The sequence below is a fragment of the Daktulosphaira vitifoliae genome, unplaced genomic scaffold, assembly GCF_025091365.1.
Source record: "Daktulosphaira vitifoliae isolate Bord-2020 unplaced genomic scaffold, ASM2509136v1 Scaffold_5, whole genome shotgun sequence".
Taxonomy (NCBI): Eukaryota; Metazoa; Arthropoda; class Insecta; order Hemiptera; family Phylloxeridae; genus Daktulosphaira; species Daktulosphaira vitifoliae.
In genome coordinates this window covers 2,402,933-2,428,133 of record NW_026099576.1, presented here as the reverse complement: position 1 = coordinate 2,428,133, position 25,201 = coordinate 2,402,933, and the positions used below count along the sequence as shown (strand labels likewise).

Below are 25,201 nucleotides of genomic sequence, written 5' to 3'. Positions count from 1 at the left end.
TTTTTAGTAAAAAAAATTGAAAAAATTTCGAAAATTAGCGATTTTTAAATTTGTAATTTTTTTGGAGGTTTCCCCCATTTACGGGGAACGAGGGAAATTTTTTCAATTTTGAAGGGTAATGTCTTCGACTAGATACGATTTGTGATCTTTTGACGTATCGTTGAAAGAAATCCGTTCGGTGAGAGCTGAGAAAAAGTGGTAACAGACACAAAAAAAAAAAAAACACATCTTAGTAAAACCAATACCTTCTCAGCTTCGCATCGAAGCTAATATGAAAAAGAATTTTTTTACAAAAATCGTATTTTATTATTTTTTTAATTTTTAACTTTATAATGCTATAACTTATTGATAAGTGTATGGTTCAACTCAATTTTTTTATGAGAAATAATATTTTTTAATAATCTCCTTTTTAACACGCTTATATTAGTTTCACATGTATGTTGTTTGTCGTTTGTAAGTTTGTAACTCCACGCGGCTCGTGTTATTATGTCGCGTATCCCGTCGTGTATGACCTTGAGACTATACTGTCGTAACGCATTCACCCCACCCCGCTCACCACTCGCCGATAACAATATTTTCCTGTATAATTTTATATTTTTGGTTTTCGTACCCGTACAAGCGTGCGTGACATTAATTATATATATATAAACAAATTTTTATTTTGACTGACCAATACCACCTGCATGTAATGCGACTTACGTATATATATTTATGTATTCCTACCGTCGCTGTAGCCGTTTATACCTTGGGTATAACGTCCCCCCGCCCACAAAACAAGGCTATACCTAGTGCATGATACGTTTACGTACTTATGTCGTCTTACTATATATATGTATGTATATATATATATTCCTACAGCCGCCGCATATGCCTCGCGTACAACGTACCCCCGTGCCTCGCCCGCCCACAAAACACAGCTATACCTCGTACATGATACGTTTACGTAGTTAAGTCGCTTTTCATGTATATATATATTCTAATTACTATTAAAAATATATATTAACACGCTTTATTCTCATTAAGATATATAGAATGTATTCATTCCTATTACAAAGGATGATTCCCGCGTATCGTCATTTTTCGTCACTACCATCACGTTCCGGGAGTGAGTAATTTGCGCGCCTACTGTTTTCCTTGGATGTGGTAGCCTTTTCTCAGACTTCCTCCCCGGAATCGTACTCTGATTTCCCGTTACCCGTTACAACCATGATATTGATAGTAACTACTATCATAACATGAAACTAAAAAGTAAAAAATAAATATAGTTTAAAAAAACTAAAAAACACGCTTTTAAAGCACATCGAACTAAAAAGTTAAAAATAATTTTTAAAATAAGCTTGAAACAATAATGAACGAAAAATACTAGTATTATTGTGATAAAAGCGTGGTCGCTTTGTGCCATATTTTTCGTATATTGAGCGCCCGCTTTTATCACAATAATACTAGTATTTTTCGATCATTATTGTTTCAAGCTTATTTTAAAAATTATTTTTAACTTTTTAGTTCAATGTGCTTTAAAAGCGTGTTTTTTAGTTTTTTTAAACTATATGTATTTATTTGACATACTTTATCTTAATCAGGATTATAATAAGGAACTAGCAGAATATGTAGCTTTTGGAATAATCCACCAATTTTTTAAAATTAAAAACTAACTAAAGATTTGCATCGAAGCGTTTTTTTTTTTATTGTGATTTTAATCACTGTCAGATATTATTATACTTGATCCAACTATGCCTGTCATCACTGTGCCGCGACCCCCCTGTGCTGGGGTTTTTTTTTTAAATAAAATCATTTCCCTTTATATATTTATGTATTATAAATATATATATATATTCATATATTATACATATAAATTATAAAACTTGTAATCGAGATATAAATAAAAAAATAGGGGATCATGTAGCTTTTGGTGTATTCCATCAATTTTTTTTAATTAAAGACTATCTACATATTTGCATCGAAGCGTTTTTTATGATAGTCATCTTAATCACTTTCAGATATCTATACTGGACCCAACTATGCCACGTTCCCACTGTGCTGGGTATTTTATATTTTAATCTTAAAAAATGTAATAAATTAGGAATACTCTTAAGGACTTATAAATTTTATACAGTATAGAAAATCCCTTTGGAGATTAAGTTTTGCATTAACTAAAGTATGTTAATGTTAGAAAATAGTTTTTATTTTAGGATGAATGGATTCTTACTGCTCAAGATGAATTTTACTATGAACGTGATTATGTGGCTGAATGGAGATATTGGTGCATAGTTTTTATTACTTTATTAGCATGTGGTAATAAATGAGTTAATGCATAAAATACATTTTTACTATAAATTGTAATTTTTGTGTTTAGGTGTTTTTATTGCATTAGCAATTTTATGTTTATGGCACGGCTTACTAATAAGCAATGGTGAAACAAGTATCGAATCACACATTAATAAATATGAAACTGAACGTATGGCAATGATAAATTTTAAGTATGTCAATATTTATAATTATGGAGTGAAAATGAATTGGAAACTTTTTCTTGGTCTTCATAATGGAAGGTATTGTATAGTTTTTAATTTTATAAAAAATTCTATAATCCTTCAACCTTAAACTATAATTTAAGAAAAAAGTAGATTAAGATTTCATATTGTTTTTATTTAATTTTCAAATACAGTTTATTTAAAATGAAAAACATTTTTCCAGAAAAAATAATTTAAAAAAATTTGTATTTTTACATTTTTATGGATTTTTCTGTCTATAAAAGGACATAATATCTTCTCCGGAAAAAGTTTCTCCTTTATGTATTCTGATACGGGTAATTAATCAGTTGCTGGACAATGGGATGGGAAACTAATCATTGAGCTGATATCCTGCTCAAAAAAAATTTGTCCGTGACTGAATTTTGAACGTGTAACAGTGCGTATTAGGCACTGCGACATTATCTCAATTCATTCACGCCGTCTTTTATTATATTAAATTTTATAAATTGATTTACTACAGTTAAATTACCTTTTTAGATATAAAATTTTTTATTTTCGTTGCTAATTCAAAAAAAAAATAATAATATTGTACTAATAATTAAATATGTTATACATTATTTTAGGAATTGGAGACATGTAGTTTTTCCATCAACCCATAAACCCTTGGGAAATGGGTTTATTTGGCCTACTTCTGATGATATGAAGAAAGTGTTTTGCTGATATATATTCATTCCTATAAAAATAATTTATATTAAAATTTTAATTAATAAACAAAATTTTTAGTTTTTATAAAATATTTTATAAAATCTGAAATTTGCATGAGAACTACTTTTATATCTAGTATACAACTATCTATTTTTCAACTGTATCTTTCATCTTCTAAGGGACAAAATTTCCTTGAAAATTGCCATTTTGTCATCTTTCCCAAGTTAAAGGATTGGGTTGAATTTTAAAACTTTGTAACCAAGAAAATAAATGGTTCTTATGAATTAATAAGTATTAAGTAATACTTAAAGTTTTTGTGTTCAAAAACTTCAACAAATCATGCTAAATACAAATTTCTAATCACAACTACAATTGACATGCCCACATGTTTTAGTATTATTGACAATAAAGTGTACCGAAAAAACTATTGATTTTGAGAAGTACTAAATTTGTTATCTTACCCTAGTGTTAAATTCTTTAATTAATCTTACTCTAGTCTTCAACCTTTTTTTATTTATTCTCTCTTCACTTAGAAAAACTTGAAACATAATTTTATAACACATAAGTGATACTTGAAAAGAAATTGGGGCCAAACTTAAATTATCTTAATTCTTAAAAATGTGTATAAAACTAAAATATAACTTCTTTATACATAAAAAAAGGAAAATAAATAAAAATTATTCACATATAACGCTTCAGAGATAGCATTGTGCTCCATATCGGCGTCAAGGTCACATTGTCAGCTTCCATTACCGGCATAGGTGACCACTGCCAAAGAAATGTTTGTAATATAAATACTGCTTTGTATTGTAAACAGTGGCGCCAAAACTACGGAAAATACTGAATATTTACAAATTTCAAGAATTTTCATCAAATCTACGGATTTTTAAAAAAAAATTTTAATGTTTCAATGTTAATATTATTCTGGGTATTAATGTTGCACATTGACGTGTTTGATCGTAAACTTGTTGTTGGCAGTACGAAAATTGTTGCGTATGGACCAGTTTTTGAGCATAAAGAAGACGTAAACTTTATTGGATGTTAATTTTTTAACCACTTATACCACTGATAAGTTGTAACGATTGGGCTCTTAGTATGGGCTCACTAATCACCCACAATTAATTTAAATTATACAAAGTTTGTAACATTATACAATATTCATCATTTCCTTTTGTAGTCTCAATTTTTTTATTAGATTAGTAGTCTTAAAATTGCTCTGCAACCCGATATCAAGTAATGCGGTTCCATTTATATAACTTTCCGTTGTATTCATAACTCTCATTATTACCATAGGCGTCATTTCAATATTTTATCTGGGGTGGCAAATTTAATTAGCCTAAATGACTTTTTTTTTTACAAAAATAACATTTGTTAAAGTAACTCCCATATATGGAAGGCCATAATTACCTTAAAACAATATTTTTTAATCACTTACCTTACTAGCTAAACCTTATTTAACCCATTGAATTATAAAAGAGAGAAATTAAGTAAATATAAAAAAACTTTTAATAATAATCAATGTTTATATTCATTTTCATACAAAATGAAGTCTTCTATTTCGGTTTAAATCAAAATCATCAATAACTTTAGACATGTTTACTTTTACATTCCTTTCGATAGCTAAAATAGCCAAAGATGATTATCTATCCTGTCCAACTGTACTTCTGGTGTATGTTTTCAATCGACGCAAGCATGAAAAAGACCTTTCACATGAAGCCGAGTTCATTGGAATCGTGAAACACAAACGAAAAAGTTCAAAAAGCATAGGAAACACATTTTTCAAAGATTTACGAACAAAAACGTCAGATCTTTCTTGAATTGATATGTTTCTTGATTCTTCCATTTTAAGGAAACATCAATTTAAAACAATTTAAGTTCAGATAGAAGAAGTTCGTTGTCTAAATTATAATATTTAGACACATATTGCACAGAGGCTGTGTCTACATCGGTTCCACCTAGAACTCCACTTAAGTGGTTAAGTACATCTAGGTTGTTTTCTTGAAGTCTAGCCTCTATCTCCTCGATTAGGATATCAATAACTGGCCAAAGGATTGATACTTTGTAGTACTGCTCTACAGATTCAAATGGGGTTTTACTTCCTCCACCAATTTTTAGTGGAATTCGGCTATTTCTTGGCAGTTGGGCGGTTTTAAACCCGCACTTGTCAGTGATGTCTGTGCAGTGATCAAACAACTTTGTGAAAAATTCATGTGTTCTGAAGGATTTTAATACATCAAGAGTGCTGTTTTTTACAGATTTCACAATTTCATAAGTCACACTACTTGACTGAAGTGTTTTTGACAGTACATCACATTGGGATAGAACTCTTTTGAGCAATAAAAGGTCAAATACAAAGTTAAAGTCCTCAATATTTTTCAATAACGCATTGGCTTGTCCACCACTATCATTGTCTTTTTCGGAAATCTCCCGTAAAGTTGCAAGAGTGGCATCAAAATTATCTAGTAGAGAGCGTACGGCTTCGACACGACAAGCCCATCGAGTGTCACTTAAAGATTTTAATGTTACTGTTCCACCATCATGGCTTTGAAAAGTTTTTTGAATTTCTTCAAAAACAGCATGTCGTTTAGTTGATTTCGCAATGAAGTTATAAAGACTTTGAAGTACAAAGAACGTGTTTCATATTGAAGTAATACGAGTGCAACAGCTTACAATGCACAAGTTCAATATATGCGCGTTGCAGTGAATGTACATTGCCATTGGAGCTTCTTGCATAATTATAGCTGCCACTCCTTTATATGGGCCTCTCATGTTTGAGGCGCCATCATAGCACTGAGCACGTAGGTATTTTAGGTTCAAGTCCAGCGAAATCAAAACATTCTTCAGTTCATTGGCCAGTGAAACGCCGTCAGCTCTTTTAGTACGGTAAAATCCTACAAATGACTCATGAATTTCTAACTTGTCATTAACATACCTTAAGACAATAGCTACTTGTTCGTGTTTTGCTATGTTTTGAGTCTCATCTGCTATAATGGCAAAAATCTTTGCCTCTTTAACTTCTTTGGCAATGTGCATTTTAATTTGTTCCCCAATAATTGACAATAGCTCATTCTGGAAAGTCGGTGAGGTATACTGAAATTTTTTTTGATTATTCATGAAGAATTTTTTTATTACACAGTTATCTATAGAACGAAGCTTCATAAGCTCCAAAAAGTTTCCTCTATTCTTCGAATCTGTAGATTCGTCATGACCTCGCAAAGCAATAGATTGCCTACCACAAAATATCAGCGATTCACACAAAGCTTCTAGGTACAATCTGTTTTCTTTTACTTCTTCTGAATACTGCTAATGTACTTTTTCTATAACAGTGCCACTTTTGTCTGCTTCTTTTAGAGAATTGAGTTTAATGTTACTAATTCTATGTGAGCTGCTATTCTCGTGTTTCTTAAACGCGTTTACAGCTTTCTTCCATTTGGAAAATCCAGTGAGGGTAAATACATCTTCTGCATTATTTTCTTCAGAGTTGTAAAACAAACGGCAGACAAAACAGAACGCTTTATCTGTTAAAATACTGTATTCCAGCCAAGAAAATATTTTATACCACTCTGGCCTAAATTTCCTACCGTCCACTTGAGGGAAATTTAAATCCTGTGGTTGAAATGAACCTTCCTTAAAATATGTCTTGGCCGTACCTGGTCCATGAGTAGGATCTCGTTTATTAATTGGACCAATTATTAATTGGTGAGTTGTACTGGAGGAAGACCTGAGCCTCTGTATTTCATTTGAAGGAGAATTACCCTTAGAAGTTGTGGTTGAGAGAGCGACTGATAAGCCTAATACATCTTCTACTTCTGGTTGATGTTCCAAAGCAACTCCATCAAATGGTTCATCTTCTAACCGTTTCTTCTTACTCGCAGGGTCTGAGCTAAAGTAAGACAGCAACGAACTTTGTCCTTTTTTATTTTTCTGAGAAAACTATAAAAACAAATAGCAAAATAAGGTTCTTTTTGAATTCCAAATTTATAAATTTTTGCGAATAGGTTTATTGTTTTGTTTGATTGCTTGCGGAGGTGTAGTAATGAAGTGGCAAGGTGGCATTTTGCCCCTTCCCAAAATATAATTTTTGTTGGCAAAATGGTCTTTTTTCTTTAATACAGTTGGCCGAAATGAATTTATGAAATTAAATAATATAATTAAGTTATATCATACAAAAAAAATAGAGAAAACACACTATTACGAATATGCTTGTGTAACGCATATTTCATATGAGACCTATGATCACAAGGAGGACGACAATTAGGAGTTTTTATTTCTTAAAGATAAACACAGTAAGGTTTTATTGTAATTTTTGTAAATTTTTTGTATACTACAGCTATTTAGGATCAAATTCAATACACGGAATACTTAATTCTGCCACCTTAACAACCATTTTTTTATATACTCATAAAAATTAAAAATGTTTTCTCTACATCGCATCAAGGTCTTCAATTCTAAATGTACTTATTTGCGTTACAACTTAAATGTATTTTGGAAAAAAGAATGAATTAAATGCGTTTAAAACTTTTTTAAACATTAATTTTTCTGAGGTGATAAAAAAAGTTTATGAAACAAAAAAACACTAAGATAACAGTTATAATCAATTTTAATGGGTTTAAATACAAATTGACATTTAATGAATTATTTGTGGATTTAAGGCATGCATAATTTTTTTGATCCGTTGAGAACTAATTTTAGTGTACTAAGACCACAAGCTATTTCAAATCAAAAAATCATCTGGATAAAAAAAAATGTGTAGGCTTGGATCGATAAAGATTTTTATTTAATTTGATCTGCTTTATTTGAATCTGCATTTAATTTGGCCCATATCCCCTTATACTCTAATACTATAAGCAGGACCCCCACAAGGGGGGGCCAGTCGGTACCATGGAACCGGGGCCCTGGCCTCTTTGAGTTCCCGGCAGAAATATGAATAAGCAAAAAAATAATAAGGGCCCGGTTTTTATTTACNTAAAAAAAAAAAGGTCTTTAAATAAACAATAAGGGCCCGGTTTTTATTTACAGTATCGTACTTCAAAAATTCGTGTGGGGGGCCTGACTATAAGTATACCTATTATGAAAAATTAGTAGCTATATGGTGTGGAACAGATTGATTACAGTTGATATAAACTCGTTGTATAGAATCTTTCAAAACAAAATTTTATTAATGTAAAATACTTGATAGAATAGCCAGGGCCGGCTTGAAAGCGGTTCAGATGAGGGACGAGCAAAAAAAAAAAAAGGTCTTAAAAAAATTTCAACCACTAAATAGGCCCCGCAAAAATATTTTGCACGTTGCCCCGATTTTACCAAGCCGGCTCTGACAATAGTGAATAATACGATAAAGAACTAAAATACCGTACTTATACATAACTAATTAAACCTGTAAAATTAATTTTATAAACTTACCATGTCTTTGATCACAAAAATAAAAAACTGGCATAAAGCTACTCTAGCAACTAACTCTGCTCAATAGCAAAAATAGTGGCTATACCATTTAAGATGGAAATAACCGATAATCTTTCTAGGAAACTAGTATAGCTTGTTAATGTTGTCGCGACGTTGATAAGGGTACTATTTCTGTAAACATTTTTTGTACATATGTACATAATATATTTATATACAATAACAATATTACGACACAGTCGCGGTGTCATCACTCAGGTGTTTCCCCGCAGCCGTGCCAGCTAACCATCGCCCTACTACATACGCGAATACAGGACTGATACGCATACGCATTATTATCATTTTTATTATTGACAAGAATCTTTCATGTATAGAATATTTTTTAATTAGATAATTGGAAATAATTAAGTTTTACTTCAAAATTCTGGGGTGGCAAAATACTGGGTCCAGAAATTCAGGGGTGGCAACTGCCCCCCCTTGCCACCCCCAAATGACGCTTATGATTATTACTGTTGCTAATAACGTTTGTTTTTGATCTACATTAACAATATACATATTGATTTGTGCATTGCTTCTTGGTTTGTTGTTTGGAATGTTGTCATCCTCATTCGCCATGTGTAAGAGCAAATTGTGTTCACCTTAACACTTCATACACTTCCTTGCATTGCAATAAATAACAAAATGATAATTGTTTAAACAAAAAATAATTTTAGTTCATTTACCCTAAATGTTTGAGTTTTTAATTTAATAGTAAATGGCATTTGAATTTTTAATAAAACTTAATTTGTTTATTAGATATAAACATTTAAAGTTTAAAATGTTTGAGTTAATATATAGGTATAATACACAAGGGATTACAAATACAGGTAGCTAATTGGTTTTTTATGATATTGCTATCACAGTCACGAATTGTTTATTATCAATTATGACTATCAATAGATATACTTTTTGTATTGTCAGTTAGTGTATTTATAAACTCGCAACAATGTACCTTACTATCATTGATAATAACAATGCTGTGTACCTGCTAATATCGATGTCATAAAAAACCAATTAGGTACCTGTATTTGTAATCCCTTGTGTATTATACCTATATATTAACTCAAAAATTTTAAACTTTAAATGTTTATATCTAATAAACAAATTAAGTTTTATTAAAAATTCAAATGCCATTTACTATTAAATTAAAAACTCAAACATTTAGGGTAAATGAACTAAAATTATTTTTTGTTTAAACAATTATCATTTTGTTATTTATTGCAATGCAAGGAAGTGTATGAAGTGTTAAGGTGAACACAATTTGCTCTTACACATGGCGAATGAGGATGACAACATTCCAAACAACAAACCAAGAAGCAATGCACAAATCAATATGTATATTGTTAATGTAGATCAAAAACAAACGTTATTAGCAACAGTAATAATCATNAAAAAAAAATCACCCTGTATATATATATACACACTTCTTAATTCAACAGATTGTTTTAATACAATATTCCAAAGTATGTTAGATTGTCACAAGATCTAATGGCGTTAAAAATAACTATATACACATAATATTACAATATCTTTATAATTATTTTAATTATGATATTGTTTATACTATTGATAACAAGACAAATTCAATCTACGTTTAATAGAATAAATATATATATATGTATTGACGCGATATAGTTTCCTTACATCGATCAACCACGCACAGCTCAAAAAAAACAAAACAACGGAGACACACCAGAGGAGGTGTACNAACAACGGAGACACCAGAGGAGGTGTACGTCGAAAACGGAACAGAACGCAATATCGGTAATCCATATTCGGCGGCGGCCTTATCTCAGTGTCAAGGGCGGGGAGACGACCGATGACAACCGATTGTCATATTAATAGCTGGACGGCTGATATCGAGAGAGACACGGGTGAGCGCCAGCCTAGAGCAAAAGGCGGTGCCGTGTCACAACATAGAGACGACCGGGCGGGTAAAGGTGCAGTGCATTTTAATGTGGGTCAAGTTAAATTAATTAGATTGCACATCGCAGTGAAGAATGCAAATACTTACGTTGTCACTCTGGACAATTTTGACCAAACAGCTCAACAGAACTTTCTGTACCTCCTACTGGAGCTTTAGACAGATGACGAGTTCTCCGGTAAATTACACCGGACTTTGGCGGAACAAAACTGAAGAAAACAGTTTTCGGGTAAATAAAGAAATTTTCCTTGTGAAAATGGCTGGTACCCCGGCATACAATAATCGGGACCTCTTTGCACCGGTGAAAATTGAAATTTCATCAGTGGATTAAATCAGATTCGGGAAGAACAGCACCGGTCCATTTTTTCGTTGCAAACCGAAATTCTACGGTTGAATATAACCGGTCGTCCGAGGACTATTACCGGAAAATACAGTTCTCCGATAAAAATTTAATTTTCTTCGGTCAGGAACATAATACTTTCGCTTCTAATCGAGAAATAACCGATATTGCCGAAGTAGAACGGCCCGGAAATTATTTTCGTCCGAATAACAGGACCAGGAAGCAATGACTGTTACTTTTAACAAAACGTCGTTAAAGTCCCACGACAGTCTAACGTTAGTGCGCGATTCTCTGTCGGAGTCTTCCGGTAAGAAACAAGAGGACTCCAACGCTATCATTAAGGAGGCTGAGTTGGTCTTATATGAAGCGAACGTACCGCACCAGAAGTGGATACGTTTGTTGACTCCATAGATAAAAGCAGAGACAGGTAACTTATGGGATACCATTCGCTGTTTGAACTCCATATGGACGGTATTCCAGCAAAAAATTTTAAGGAGATTTAACAGCAATGTGATACAGAGCTAAGTACGCAACGATCTTCACAGTGCTCAACTATGCGAGTGACAATCCCTAGGGAAGTTTGTGATGTGGAAGATTGGTATTAGTTTTTAACTAATAGATTTAATTTTCTTACTATCCAATTTAAGTTAGGTTAGGAAGTTTATTTTAAAAATTTAAAAATTATCAAAGAAGATATTTTATTAAAATTTAAGTACTAATAAAATTTTATATTGTATACAATATAGATGTTTAATAATGTATAAAATTTCAATTTCTTACTGATGTTGTGCTATTTAATTCAAATAAAAATAAATAAATTGTCTAGCAAAACATAAAATATATATATATATAATAGGTTAATAGTACACTATTACTAAAAAACTAATTATTTTATAATTTACGAAAAATAATCTGTTATTTTTAAAAATATATTACTACAGACTTTATTTACAATGACACTAATAAATAACTAGTGCCTACTTTTTTTTTTTTTCAAATTAATACTTTAATTTATATAATAACTTTATTTAAAACTTATGTTATATTTATTGTTACTTAATATCATTATAAATAAAACTTTCATGTTTCTATTAAGCTATTACTTTTTAAAATTAATTAGTTAAAATAATTTTGTTGAAAAATATTTAGGTAAATTAATAAAAATAAATAATTTATAATAAGAAAATTTAAAACATCAATAGTAGTCTTAATTAGAAAAGTAAATTGTCTATATATTTTATTTAAGCCATACATTTTGCTCTATCCAAGATAAGAAAGATGATACACGAGTGTATACACCAGGTGAATTCTCTGTTGCGCAGTATTTTCCAAATGATGTCACTCCTATCAAATTGAAAACGCATGGATTTTTTTCTGATCTAATAACTAGTGGTCCTCCTGAATCTCCCTGAAATATTAAAATTACTGTTTATTAAATGAATATAGATAGAAGTGGGGTTATCAAAATATAGCCATGAAAAGATATTATAATGTTTTATTTTTTTTTTATAACAAATAGATGTTTTATTTGTTATGTAATTATTTTTAGGAATATTTGGTTTATANATAACAAATAGATGTTTTATTTGTTATGTAATTATTTTTAGGAATATTTGGTTTATAGAGACTTCCATGAAAAATTTTTCGTTCATTTTTGTTATTATATATTTTTTAATCACTTTATATTTTTAATGTTGACCTGAACAAAATATATTGTTGAAATCTATAATTTACAGTGTTAAAAAAAAAGAAAACAGAAGTAAATTTTTGCATTAACTGATTGTGTTTTTTTTAACTGTATATCTGATTTTGGTTGTTAGTTTCTTGAGTTATATAGTCATTTTAATCTTTTATTTCTTAGACGCTCTTTAAAGTTTCACCATTTTTTAGTAATATTACATAGTAGCTATCACACAGTTTTTCCATTTTTTTCCCTCTGCTGTCTGTTTTTTGTGACCCTAATCATTGCTATATCTGTTGAAGTCGCCTAGTAGAAGAAAGGGTCTGGGCAATTATTGACTTATTTTTCCTATGTTACATATAGTTATTTCTGGTTCCATAATGATTCTTACAGTAATTGCTTCTAATTCAGAAGTGATTATTCGTTTTGATGAATATTGAGATTTAACATACATATCGACTTTTTCACTGGTTTGGTTACAAGATGTCTGATTAGAGTAGTATGTTTATAAGTTATTGACAATCGGCAGTGCTGGTAAGATTTCTTGGAGGCGTATAACCATGGGTTATACTGTTTTGTTATTTTTACATTGTACCGTGTTTCTCTCATGTGTCATCTGCTCATCACGTTATTAACTTATATAAAAGTGTATCGGGAAGAACTAGGTAGTCACGGTGGTCTAGTGGTAAGGTTTCTCTATATGTTTATGCCTTGCGTTGCGGGACTAATATCATACCGTGTCTATTTTTTTTACACAATTCCTAGTGAACTTTATAAGATCGCCCGTTAATGCCGGGCAGCCATGTTAATTTTTTATTCTGTATTCATTTTGAAAATTGTAAAATTTCCATTGGATTATGTATCTATTGTTCGTGCTGTCTTATGTCTAGTTTGAATGGATTGAGTTTGTAAATGAATATGTACGACTTAATTTGATTTTTTTATATCATGGGTTGGAGGATTGAGCAGTGAATCTCACATATTTTTCCAGTAGATAGCTGCATAACCTAGATATTCTGTTGGTTAGAGCTGAAATTTTGATTAGTATAGGTTGCACTCTTTTACATAACATTGATTAAATTCAAGTAGTTCTGTGATGACGTCTTCTTCTTTTTTTATTTTTTTGGAATGTTTCAATTATATTTTTAAATTGTTTAAAATTAATAGAAATTGAAGGGTTTATTTCGATGATCATTTTTACTGGTTAGAATAATTGGTCTAGATTTAGTATGAATAGCACTGTGGGTTGTTTGTTGTATATCTTCATGAGTTTGTTTGGGCAGGGACTTGAACATTATCATCGAGGTTTAAGATGTTAAAATGCATTTGTTTTGAAATGTGAATTTAGGTTTAATGTTGTATTATTATCAGAGTAGTTATCTTTTGTTTTGTAGTCAATGATTTGTATTTCAAGTGACATTCTGTGACATTCCTGGTAAAATTATTGTCTGATTTATTATTATCTTTAGTTGTGTTATTATTTTAATAAAACTTGTTGTTTTCCTCAAGATTTTTCTTATCACAGTCGTTAGAAATGTGGATTTTAGATTTGTAGTGAAAAAAAATGTGGTGTCATCTGAGAAAAAATTTAGAATTTGGTTCCGTTGTAAGTTACTGAAGCTGAAGCTGGAAGTTTTGAGAAGTTGACTGGGTTTATATAACATCTTAAAACATAAACATAAATTAATTTATTAAGTTTTCTTAAATTCGAGCAAGTCTGATTTCGACGAAGATATTTAGATACCATACTAACATAATTTTAAATGAATTTCTCTTTTGTTGTTTTAACAATAAATTAACGTTAATTATTTTTTTATAAAATGCTAAAAACATAACAATATATTTTTTAGATAAATATTTATTGATTATACTACATACCAAACATGTATCATGTCCGCCTGCCAAGTCACCTGCACATAACATTGAGTCAACTATACCTTTACTTAAACTATTAGTTTTACTCTCAGCTTCATATAATATATTGCAACGTCGATTATCTACTATATCTAAGTTAACTTTTAGCAAATGATCACTCGCACTTGAACCTATTAAATAAAATTTCATTATATCAATTTAACGATTTATAGTGATCAATTTTCAGTAAACCACTCGTTTACCAAAATCTTATTAAGAGTTTTTAATTTTCGAACAAATTATAAAATCTATAACATTTATTAATTTATTTTTCATCCCTTCATCTCAAGATGTATAATTTTTCTTAAAAGACAGCTGTCTAAGACTCATAATTTTATGGTATAATATTAATATGTCAATTAGTAAATTCTTCTTTCACATTACACACGAGCAATTTTTATTTATTTATTTATTTAAGTACCAAAGAAAAGCAGAGCGTATTTATTTATGGATGTAGACTTCTAAATCATGGTAGAGAGATGAAGTTGCTTCTTACAATGTGGAAATATACGGTCCCCCTTAATAAATTCCTAATTACCACACTGAAGAGGGGCTATGAGACTCCCACTTGATTGATTAACAATATTGATTTAGAAAAAGTTGTAGTAGCGACTTACACACAGAACTATACTGTATATATAGTTACAATAGTTACAAATAGTAAAAATACAATTTCTTCATTTATTGTGCTGAAAAGAGAAAAAAAAAAATTTTCTTTCCACAATAAAATATTAATTAAGTCATTATCATGAATATTAGATTAAATTGAAAAAAATATTAGACTAATTTCCCGAAGACAAAATATGGGGGTGGAGGTGATAAATTTATTTATGCCGATTGAATTATTTATTTTTAATTGTACAACCTTTTTTTTAATAATTATTTTTTGGTAGCATTCTCTTATATTAAAAATTTTCTATGAAAACTATTAAATTTTTCCATGTAGAGAGGCGTGTCACATACTTTCAAAATGGCCTTGATTACTATACAAATATATATTATTACCGTAGTCTGTTGATCCCCAGCCAGTAGCCGTAGCATTTAAATTATAAATTGCATTTTTCGTATAAAGACAGGCAGGTCTTATATTTTTATTAAACTGAACATTTTTATTTAACCGTAAAAGTGCAATGTCATTATATTTAGAAGTCTTAATATAATCTGGATGAACTATTATATCTTCTACAGTATAATCAACAGGTTGAGAACCATCATTAGATTCGTGCAAATTTAGATCACCCAATCTAACTCGTACAGGATTTCCTCTGAAAAATTGATTTAAAACAAGAGATTAAATTTAATAAAGAAATTTTATATTAATTCCGAAAATCAAAATGTGTATTCTATTGTTTACAGAGTGATTACACTAGTCAAGTTACACTAGACAAATTTCAAGTCTGGGCTTTATATTGGAATCTAATAATATATTCATCACTAATGGCATAAAAAAAATTTACTTGAAAAAGTTTGACTTTGTAACTATAAAAATAAAATAATGGATATTACTAAAATTTAAATTTGTTTTGTCTGTTTACTCATTGAAAAATATTAAAAAACATTTTTGCATAGAAAATAGTTTTAAATAATGATTAGCTATATAATTATTTAAAAGTAAATATATATATTGTAGATAATATAAAAGAATACATTATTATTAACAAAATAATGTAATTTTTATTATAACTGTATACTTAATTTATTGAGTTTGTTCCTAAACAAAAAGATACTAGATGTTCTTCAATTATATTAAATATAATAACAAATTCGAAAATTCAACATGATATAATCAAATATATATTATTTTCTATATTACATATATTTGGTTCAAAAGATTATATAACATACAAACAAATGATACGACCATAAGACACCTATATACTTATTGATTTTTAAAAAGCAAAACAAATTATTTAAAAAAAAATAGTGGACTTATGTAAACAGAAAATTATTATTAAAATGTAAACTAAAATATTTTTTTTTTTAACATTAATCACTTTAAGCTTATTTAACTATAATATTTCTAGGTTTTTTCTAATCTTTTGAGAACTTGGCTATGGAAACAATCAAGGATATTAGGAAATGAGGCTATCTAGTCTAGATGATATTAACACACGAATTCTACTATTAGTATATGCAATGAATCTGCATACAGATTCAATACATAGAGTTTAGCCACTTAGTGGCTAATCTTTTTACATTTATAAGAATAGGAAGATTCCTGTTCTGGTATAAGATTCGGTAGAAAAAGGTATAGCTAGTGCTCTTTTGAAAAGGTAAAATTTCCAGACGTTTTCTACTTTTATTGTTAATATGAATGACGCGGGTAAATGTGTAATATATTGTACTTATTATTACAAAAGATAGAATTAAAATAACGAAAAAAGCAACTTAGCTAATTCAATTCTTTGCTAAAAAATATTCAACGTGCGACTAACAATTGGATAAGGAGGTTTTAAGGTCAAAAAGGCTTTTACTTAACGCAGATATTATCATGACATGCGTTATTAGGTAAATAAAGGTCCGGTACATAAGTAGTATATTTATTTTAGTACATAAAATAATGTGACATATGATTTAAGGACGCATTATTTTCGGAATATATTCAAAAGTTACGTTGAACATGTTGAGTTTTGTTAAAAAGTTGCTATTTCGAATCCTCTCTTGTGGGCAAGTTAAGGATCAGATTTTCAAAAATATTATAACAAATAAAAGCGAACTACTTAATGTTTCAATATAAAAAAAAGTTATGTTTATTCGTTCATTTTTCAAAAAGTTATAGCAGTTTTAAGAAAAAAAATGTTAAAATTTACAGATTTAAAAAAACTTAATTTTTTTGAGGATTTGCGCCATTTACAGGGAATTTTTTCAATTTTTAAGGACAATGTCTTCAACTAGATACAATTAGATATCATTGAAAGAAATCGGTTCAGTGAGAGCTGTGAAAAAGTGGTAACAGACACAAAAAAAAAAACATAGTAAAATTAATACCTTCTCAATTTCGCATCAAAGCAAAAATGTAACAAATTCTTTTGTTTATTATTGAATAAAATTAATTATATTAATTAATTCAATCAAATAAATAATAAACCCAGCACAGTGGGGTCGCGGCATAGTGGGGATGTTGCATAGTTAGGACCAGTATAGATTTAATCTGACAGTGATTAAAATCACTATCATAAGAAACGCTTCGATGCAAATTTATAGAGTGTTTAATTAAAAAAAATTGATGGACAAAAGCAACATTAACTTCTATTTCCTTAATTATACCCAGATTAGTATTTCTTTTAATTATATATTATATAATTTTTAAAATTAATTGTTTTCAAATTATTATTGATATTGATTTTTAATATGTTAAAAGTAATCATTTTGAACCTACTTTTTTTTGTCCTTTAAAGTGAAAGTTTTAATAGAACAAAAATGAATTTATTACCATAACTTTTAGCTCAACTTGCAAGTTTGAAATTGGCATTATTAAATAGAAAAAAATGAAAATGTTAAGATTAATAGGGTCAGTAGGGGTAATTGTGAATAGGGGTAATTGTAAAAGAGGCTGGTATTCTAATAAAATTAATAAATTATAACCATCGAACTCGATATAATTATTATTTAATATTTTTTCTCCCATCAATCATATTTATTACAGTATTTTAGAGGTTATGTCATTTGTATTATCATTTAGAAAAAGTGCACTGAAAATACATTCATTTACATTTACCTCAATATCAAAGGGGTACTGGTAAATGTCTATGGTAATTGTAAATTACGCTTTTTTAGATTTGAAATTAAAAACTTACTAAAACTATATTTATTATGTCCACTAGTACATATGTATAATAATATAATAAATGTTTATGTAAGTAAACAGTCATAAATACAAGTTAAAAATCACTTTGATAGAATCATTTACAATTACCCCACCTGACCTATACAATCAGGAAATTTTATAATTACTATTTACAGTACATTTATCAGAAAAGTTCGATTTTTTTTACATTTTTATTGTATTAGATCACTTAAATAAAAATCATAGTAATCATTTCTAATTAACTTTTGGTGTTTAAAAAAATTCTACAATGGAAATATTCAGAATTTAATTAATTTTAATGATTATATAACTAAAAAAATCAATAAAAACGGTAGCACAGTGGGGTCGAGGCACAGTGTAGACAAGGCATAGATGGGACAAGTATAGATGATATTTGACAGTGATTAAAATCACTATCATAAGAAACGCTTCGAAGCAAATCTGTAGATAGTGTTTAATTTTAAAAAATTGATGGATAATTGCAAAAGCAACATCAACTTCTATTAAAATAAAATACAAAACCCATAATTATCATACANATTAGTGTTTAATTAAAAAAAAAAAAAACGGTAGCACAGTGGGGTCGCGGCATAGTGGAGACATTGCATAGTAGGGTCCAGTATAGATTTAATCTGACAGTGATTAAAATCACTATCATAAGAAACGCTTCGATGCAAATCTGTAGATAGTGTTTAATTTTAAAAAATTGATGGATAATTGCAAAAGCAACATCAACTTCTATTAAAATAAAATACAAAACCCATAATTATCATACAAAAATAGTATATTTTTCAATATGGTAGCCATTTGCGTATAGAAGATAGATCGTCGGGACAAATTTTTTTTTTTCATTTTGTAGTACATAAAATAAGCTTTAATTTTATATATGTTTAAAGGACGCAGTATTTCCGGAACATTTTCAAAAATTAAGTTGAAAAAGTTATTTTTTGTAAAAAAGTTACTATTTTAAATCCTCCCAGTGAGCAGAATAAGTGTTAGATTTTCAAAAAAAATTATATCAAATGAAAGGGAAATATCTAAGGTTTCAATACAAAAAAATATTATTTTTATTTGTTCATTTTTGAAAAAGTTATGGCAGTTTTAAGTACAAAAAACATCCCGATAAAATGTAATTTTTATCGCAAACATTACATTTTTTTTTAAATTCTATGTAGCTATTTGCACATAGAAGATAAGATGTCGGGACAAATTTTTTTTTTTATTTTATAGTAAATGAAATAAGCTATAATTTTGATATATGTTTAAAGGACGCAGTATTTCCGGAACATTTTCAAAAGTTCAGTTGAAAAAGATCTATGTTTTTTACAATATTTTAAGTTTTGAACGCCCCCTATATAAGGGGAAATTGTCCAATTTTAATAAAAAGTATGTCAAATGAAAGATGTACTTATAATGTATTTAGAAAAAAAAAATTTGTGCTGATATATACATTTTTCAAAAAGTTATAGCATTTTTAAGTTGAAAATTTAAAATCGAAAATCGAAAATTTTAACACAAAAATAGTGTTTTTTTAACTACGGCAGCCGTTTAAATGTAGAAAAAAAAGTGTCGGGACAAATTTTTTTTTTTCATTTTATAGCACATAAAATAAGCTTTAATTTGACTTATGTGTAAAGGACGCAGTATTTCCGGAACATTTTTAAAAATTAAGTTGAAAAAGTTAGTTTTTGTAAAAAAGTTGCTATTTTAAATACGCCCCCTATATAAGGGGAAATTGTCCAATTTTAATAAAAAGTAAGTCAAATGAAAGATGTACTTATAATGTAATTAGAAAAAAAAAATTTGTGCTGATACATACATTTTTCGAAAAGTTATAGCATTTTTAAGTTGAAAATTTAAAATCGAAAATTTTAACACAAAAATAGCGTTTTTTTAACTACGGCAGCCGTTTACATGCAGAAGGTAAAGTGTCGGGACAAATTTTTTTTTTTCATTTTATAGCACATAAAATAAGCTTTAATTTGACTTATGTGTAAAGGACGCAGTATTTCCGGAACATTTTTAAAAATTAAGTTGAAAAAGTTAGTTTTTGTAAAAAAGTTGCTATTTTAAATCCCCCCCCCCATGAGCAGGTTAAGTGTTAGATTTTCAACAAAATGATATCAAACGAAAGGTNCCCCCATGAGCAGGTTAAGTGTTAGATTTTCAACAAAATGATATCAAACAAAAGGGAAATATCTAAGGTTTTAGTACAAAAAAAAATTATGTTGATTTGTTTATTTTTCAAAAAGTTATGGAAGTTTTAAGAAAAAAAGTGAAAAAAATGACAAAATTTACCTATTTTTAAATTTGTAATTTTTTTGGATATTTCCCCCATTTGCGGGGAACGAGGGAAAATTTTTCAATTTTTAAATGTAATGTCTTCAACTAGATACGATTTGTGATCTTTTGACGTATTGTTGAAAGAAATCGGTCCAGTGAGTGCTGAGAAAAAGTAGTGACAGACACACAAAAAAAAAAATAAATAAACACATCATGGTAAAATTAATACCTTCCCAGCTTCGTATCGAAGCTAAAATAATATAAACATCTTCTTCTATTTCTTCGCCTTCATCCCAACTTAGAGTCTAAACTTATCCTAAACTTTTACTTGACACGATCTCCCATATCATCTACGCACACATCACCTCATATCGCATTTAATAACATCCCTTAATCTCTTTTTTGGTCTTCCTCTACCTCTTCTTCCTTCAACATTCATTTCTACAACTGTTTAAAAAATCATCTATTACCTCGCCTATACTTTTTACCCTGGTACAAATGTCATCATACATAATCTCTGTTATATCAATGTACTTATTTGAAACTTTTTTTTAAATATCCACTGTAGAACCTCTTTTGGTACTCTATCATACGTTTTCTCTAAAACTATAAATACCATTCACAGCTTTTTATTTTCCTATACTTTATATTAGTTATGTTATACAAAAAGCTGGCACTATCGTCGAATTTTCTGGCAAAAAAGCAAACTGATTTTTTGTTACTGATGTTTCTTCTCTATTCTTTTGTTTACTACCTTTTCCCAAACCGCCATACTAAAACTCATAAAGTTTATGGCTCTACTATAATATATCTCCTTTGCCTTTAAATATTGTCACTACAATACTATTCCTCCACTCTTTTGCATTTTCCCTTCAAATAGGATCTTATTAAAAAGATCCTTTAACCTTCTTATGTCAATACCGCCTAATATTTTCTATACTATTACTAGCATTTCATAAAAGCTGACTGATTGAGTGGAATTTCACTCAGTTAGTCTGGGTGAGATAATTTTACGGCAGAAAATCTTGACTAGTGCAAGTCACATGTAGATAGTTAGACAGTTAGAGAGTATATCAAATAATTTATGCATGATCTACGCAAATATAGGTCACACAGTCAAATGAATTTCTATTTGCAAAGATTTTATCAGAATATGGATGCCTTGGTAAGTATTTGCTCAAGCCTAAATGTAAACGTATTGTAATTGTTGTAAATCTAATGTTATTGTAATAAAACGTACGAATAAATTATAAAAGTTAATATAAGAGTGATTAAAAGTGGATATTGTAAATATTGTTAATGCCCAAACATTATTTTTTAAAAGTGCACTTGTCTACTTGAAACAATAAAAACTTTTATTATTAAAGTCAAGTAAATACGATATTAACATAACTTACAATGCACTGTGTGTACAATGAGCAGCAGTTAATACATATTTTTCACTAATCAATGTTCCACCACAATTCCAAGGATTTCCAGTGATGGTTCGAAAACCAACTGCAACCTAATAATTATATAAAATGCATACAACAAGTATTTAATATTTTAATTTACTGCATCATACCATATGAGGGAATTCCCCTAAGTCTGCTTTTGATCCACCTACTATTAATCCAACACCTTTTGAATCACATTTTTCTACAGATACTGGTTTGGGGGATGTATTAATTGACAATGGTAATACTGAAAGTGTAGTAGTCACGAAAGATTTAGAGTATTCTTCACATTCTAAAATAATTTCAATATTTTTTATTTAATAATATATTTTTCTTCATCAATTAACCTACTAATTTCACTTATGCGCTTTGTTTCATAATTTGGTCTTATCGGCTTATTGTAATTTTCATTATTATAATTATTTGTTATTAATGGTTTTTGTGTGTTATATTGTTCAATGTTCGAGTCATTAGGAAAATAAATACTACTGGTAGACTGATGATTATTATTATTCGGTCTTATATTTTGATAATTATTTAGACTTTGATTTATTTTATTTGGATAATTATTAAAATGTTGAGAGTCAAAATTATTTGACTGGTAAGGATAATTAGGATTATTATTAAAAGAATTATTATTTGGTCTCTTATTTGGGGAATTTGAAAAACTGTGGTAATTATTTTGATTAGATAAATAAGATTCATCTAAAGGGTAGTTGTTGGTATTTAAATTTGGTACAGTGCTAGGGTACTTAAAATTATACTGACTAGGTGTATTAGTTTCATAGTTATAGTAATTATTATTTTGATTTGGTTTTAATGAGGTGTAACTGGGATAATTGTTAAACTGATTGTAATTTACAGTTTGTTGGGGTCTTTGAGTTTCATAACTTGGATAGTTATAGTTAACATTTTGGGGTCTTTTAGTTGGTCTATTATTTAAGTATGGTTCTTCGTAATTAGAGTTTTCTACAAAATGCGAATAAATTGTTGATGTAGTATACTTTTTTTTATTTGCTTTTGTTGTTGCATCTTGATTTAAATTCTGATACGGTCTTTCTGCCAAAAAATGTTGCATATTACTTGTTTGTACTACATCATGATGTAGAACCTGCTGACTTGGCGGACTAAAGAAATTTTCATTAGTTATGTTGGGTTTTTGTGATACGACTGGTCCGTCAAAAAAATTGGTATTAAATCCTAATCTTGATTCAATAGAATTCTCTTTTTTTGGTGTATTATTTAAAGGACTCTTCATCGAGTTATTGTTTTTGGAACAACAAACTATATTATTTTTTGAATTGCATTTTACACCTAAATCGTCATTTATAGCACAATTCTCGCGATTTTGACAAACTCCGCTAATTCCATGGTCATTGGAACACAAGCTGCCAATTTCTACAAAACATAAAAAAACTTACTACATAATAGATAAGTATTGGCACCATATTTATTTTATTTTATTAGATATAATTCAGAAAGCAAATATATTGTTTTATACTAACATTTTTCATTGGGATAGTATATGTTAAGTATAGTTATTACTTATTCCAAATGAAAAAAATATTGTGTCAGTGACACAGTGTCATCAAAGCTATAATTATTTTCATTTTAGCGGTAGGGAATTTTATCTCCCCTACTATCTTTAATATTTCAATGAAATGTACTTAAACCCCATACATAACAGATTATACGCCTAGAGACTGTTAAATACTGATTTTTTTTTATTAAAAAATTATTATTTTTTTTATCTGTTTGTTTATCATTACAATATTATTTATAAATACTACTTAAACATGTTCAAATGAAAAGAAAAAAGATATAAAATTATTTAATTCAGTGGCTTGAAGTTTAACAATTGAAAATGTAGCATAGGAATATTATTGAAGGAAACTGGTGATCTAGAATGTCTTACTACAGATATTTTAGCAGAAATTAATTATAATATAGAAAAGTTTTTTTTAAAAGAGATTCCATTGCTAAATCATATATTATTCAGTGTTTAGCAAACTCACATTTAGAATATGTAAGAGAAGATAATACTGTTAATGCAAAATGGCAATAACTAATAGCAATATTTGAGTTTAAGCACATTTCAAATAGATTAATAATTAAAAAATACAATGTGATAACCTTAAAATATATGAAAGATGTTCTCATTAAAAATCACTAAACTAAATTTGATGATCTGGTTAGACAATAAAAACAGTAGACAGTAAAATAGAAGAAAATATCATAGCCCGTTTGCTTTTTCTGTCAATACTAAATCGTACTGTAATGTGGTTACAGCAATTAAAACATTAGCTAATAATAATATTACACTTTATTTTGTAAAAAGAAGACCCATGGATGAGCATCAAAAACTTACGAATTCAGGTCTGCTTGAAAGATAATTAAATGACACTGATTTTAGATTTCGAATAATCGTTGAATCCTATAATTGTGATAAAATCGAGCGCTATCATTGTTCCTAAAGAAAAACTATATGGATAAAGAAAAATTGTAATAAAGAGTAAACTAATATTTCAAAAGGAAATAATGACTCAGACAATGTTACTTTTAATTATGACAATAATAGTTAATACTCATTAGCAAGTGAGTGTAAAATTATAATATATATATAATATATATATTAATTATACATGACACACCACTGATCAATAACCTAGTATTTTGGCAATTATAGCTCACAGTAAATAATACAAAAAATATATTTTTCATAAAATAATAAATTTTAAATAGAAAAAAGCTNTTATGAGGAGAGAAGAATCGGAAGCTGTAAGAACAGTTATAGAAATGAATGTTGAAGGAAGTAGAGATAGAGGAAGACCAAAAAAGAGATGGAGGGAAGCGTTTAGTTGGGTTTAAACAATATAGCGTCAAATCAATTACCTACTCTATCGGTTGTATCTTAATATACACTACACTTTAATGATACTATAAATAAATAAACTCACACATACACACATATGCATTTATAACATTGTGTCTAATGTAAGTATAACATGATAAAAAGTAATCGTAAAATGAAAAAAATGGAATATAAATTTTAGTACTCACATTAAATGTAATGTAACTCGAAAAATATTTGTTTAAATGAAAAATTATAAGATAATTTTTTTGTTTATAATTGTCTTTTAAACAACTTTTGTACGAAACTTTTTTTTGTAAGTTAAATATTTTTTGAGAAAATTAAAAAAGCT

The 25,201-nt window shown here is 28.7% G+C and overlaps 4 protein-coding genes across 6 annotated transcripts in view; 1 reads left to right on the top strand and 3 right to left on the bottom strand.

The window, feature by feature from the left end:
* Positions 1 to 3,942, top strand: part of LOC126908349 (palmitoyltransferase ZDHHC16) — a 33,965-nt gene extending 30,023 nt beyond the window's left edge. The window contains exons 5-7 of one of the 3 annotated variants that reach the window (XM_050690344.1): positions 2,190 to 2,292; positions 2,354 to 2,546; positions 3,092 to 3,942. In XM_050690344.1, coding sequence (XP_050546301.1) covers positions 2,190 to 2,292; positions 2,354 to 2,546; positions 3,092 to 3,188 — 393 coding nt within the window. In that variant the 3' untranslated portion in view covers positions 3,189 to 3,942. The remainder of the gene's footprint in view (positions 1 to 2,189; positions 2,293 to 2,353; positions 2,547 to 3,091) is intronic. The other 2 variants (XM_050690341.1, XM_050690343.1) reach the window with 2 other exon arrangements.
* Positions 3,943 to 5,033: 1,091 nt separating this feature from the next.
* LOC126907162 (zinc finger MYM-type protein 1-like) lies at positions 5,034 to 6,206 on the bottom strand. The gene is made up of 2 exons (XM_050688264.1): positions 5,884 to 6,206; positions 5,034 to 5,787 (listed from the first exon to the last, which is right to left on the bottom strand). The coding sequence occupies exons 1-2, from the start codon at positions 6,204 to 6,206 to the stop codon at positions 5,034 to 5,036; spliced, it is 1,077 nt and encodes a 358-aa protein (XP_050544221.1).
* LOC126908360 (zinc finger MYM-type protein 1-like) lies at positions 5,080 to 8,853 on the bottom strand. Its single transcript, XM_050690359.1, has 2 exons — positions 8,577 to 8,853; positions 5,080 to 7,106 (listed from the first exon to the last, which is right to left on the bottom strand). Exons 1-2 carry the CDS (start codon positions 8,577 to 8,579, stop codon positions 6,477 to 6,479), a joined length of 633 nt encoding a protein of 210 aa, XP_050546316.1. The 5' UTR covers positions 8,580 to 8,853; the 3' UTR covers positions 5,080 to 6,476.
* A 3,225-nt stretch (positions 8,854 to 12,078) lies between these two features.
* The window catches only part of LOC126908332 (serine protease Hayan-like), a 23,974-nt gene continuing 10,851 nt past the window's right edge, over positions 12,079 to 25,201 (bottom strand). The window contains exons 2-7 of the mRNA XM_050690298.1: positions 22,350 to 23,396; positions 22,127 to 22,290; positions 21,960 to 22,066; positions 15,477 to 15,736; positions 14,436 to 14,602; positions 12,079 to 12,284 (exon numbers count right to left, since the gene is read on the bottom strand). Coding sequence (XP_050546255.1) covers positions 12,114 to 12,284; positions 14,436 to 14,602; positions 15,477 to 15,736; positions 21,960 to 22,066; positions 22,127 to 22,290; positions 22,350 to 23,396 — 1,916 coding nt within the window. The 3' untranslated portion in view covers positions 12,079 to 12,113. The remainder of the gene's footprint in view (positions 12,285 to 14,435; positions 14,603 to 15,476; positions 15,737 to 21,959; positions 22,067 to 22,126; positions 22,291 to 22,349; positions 23,397 to 25,201) is intronic.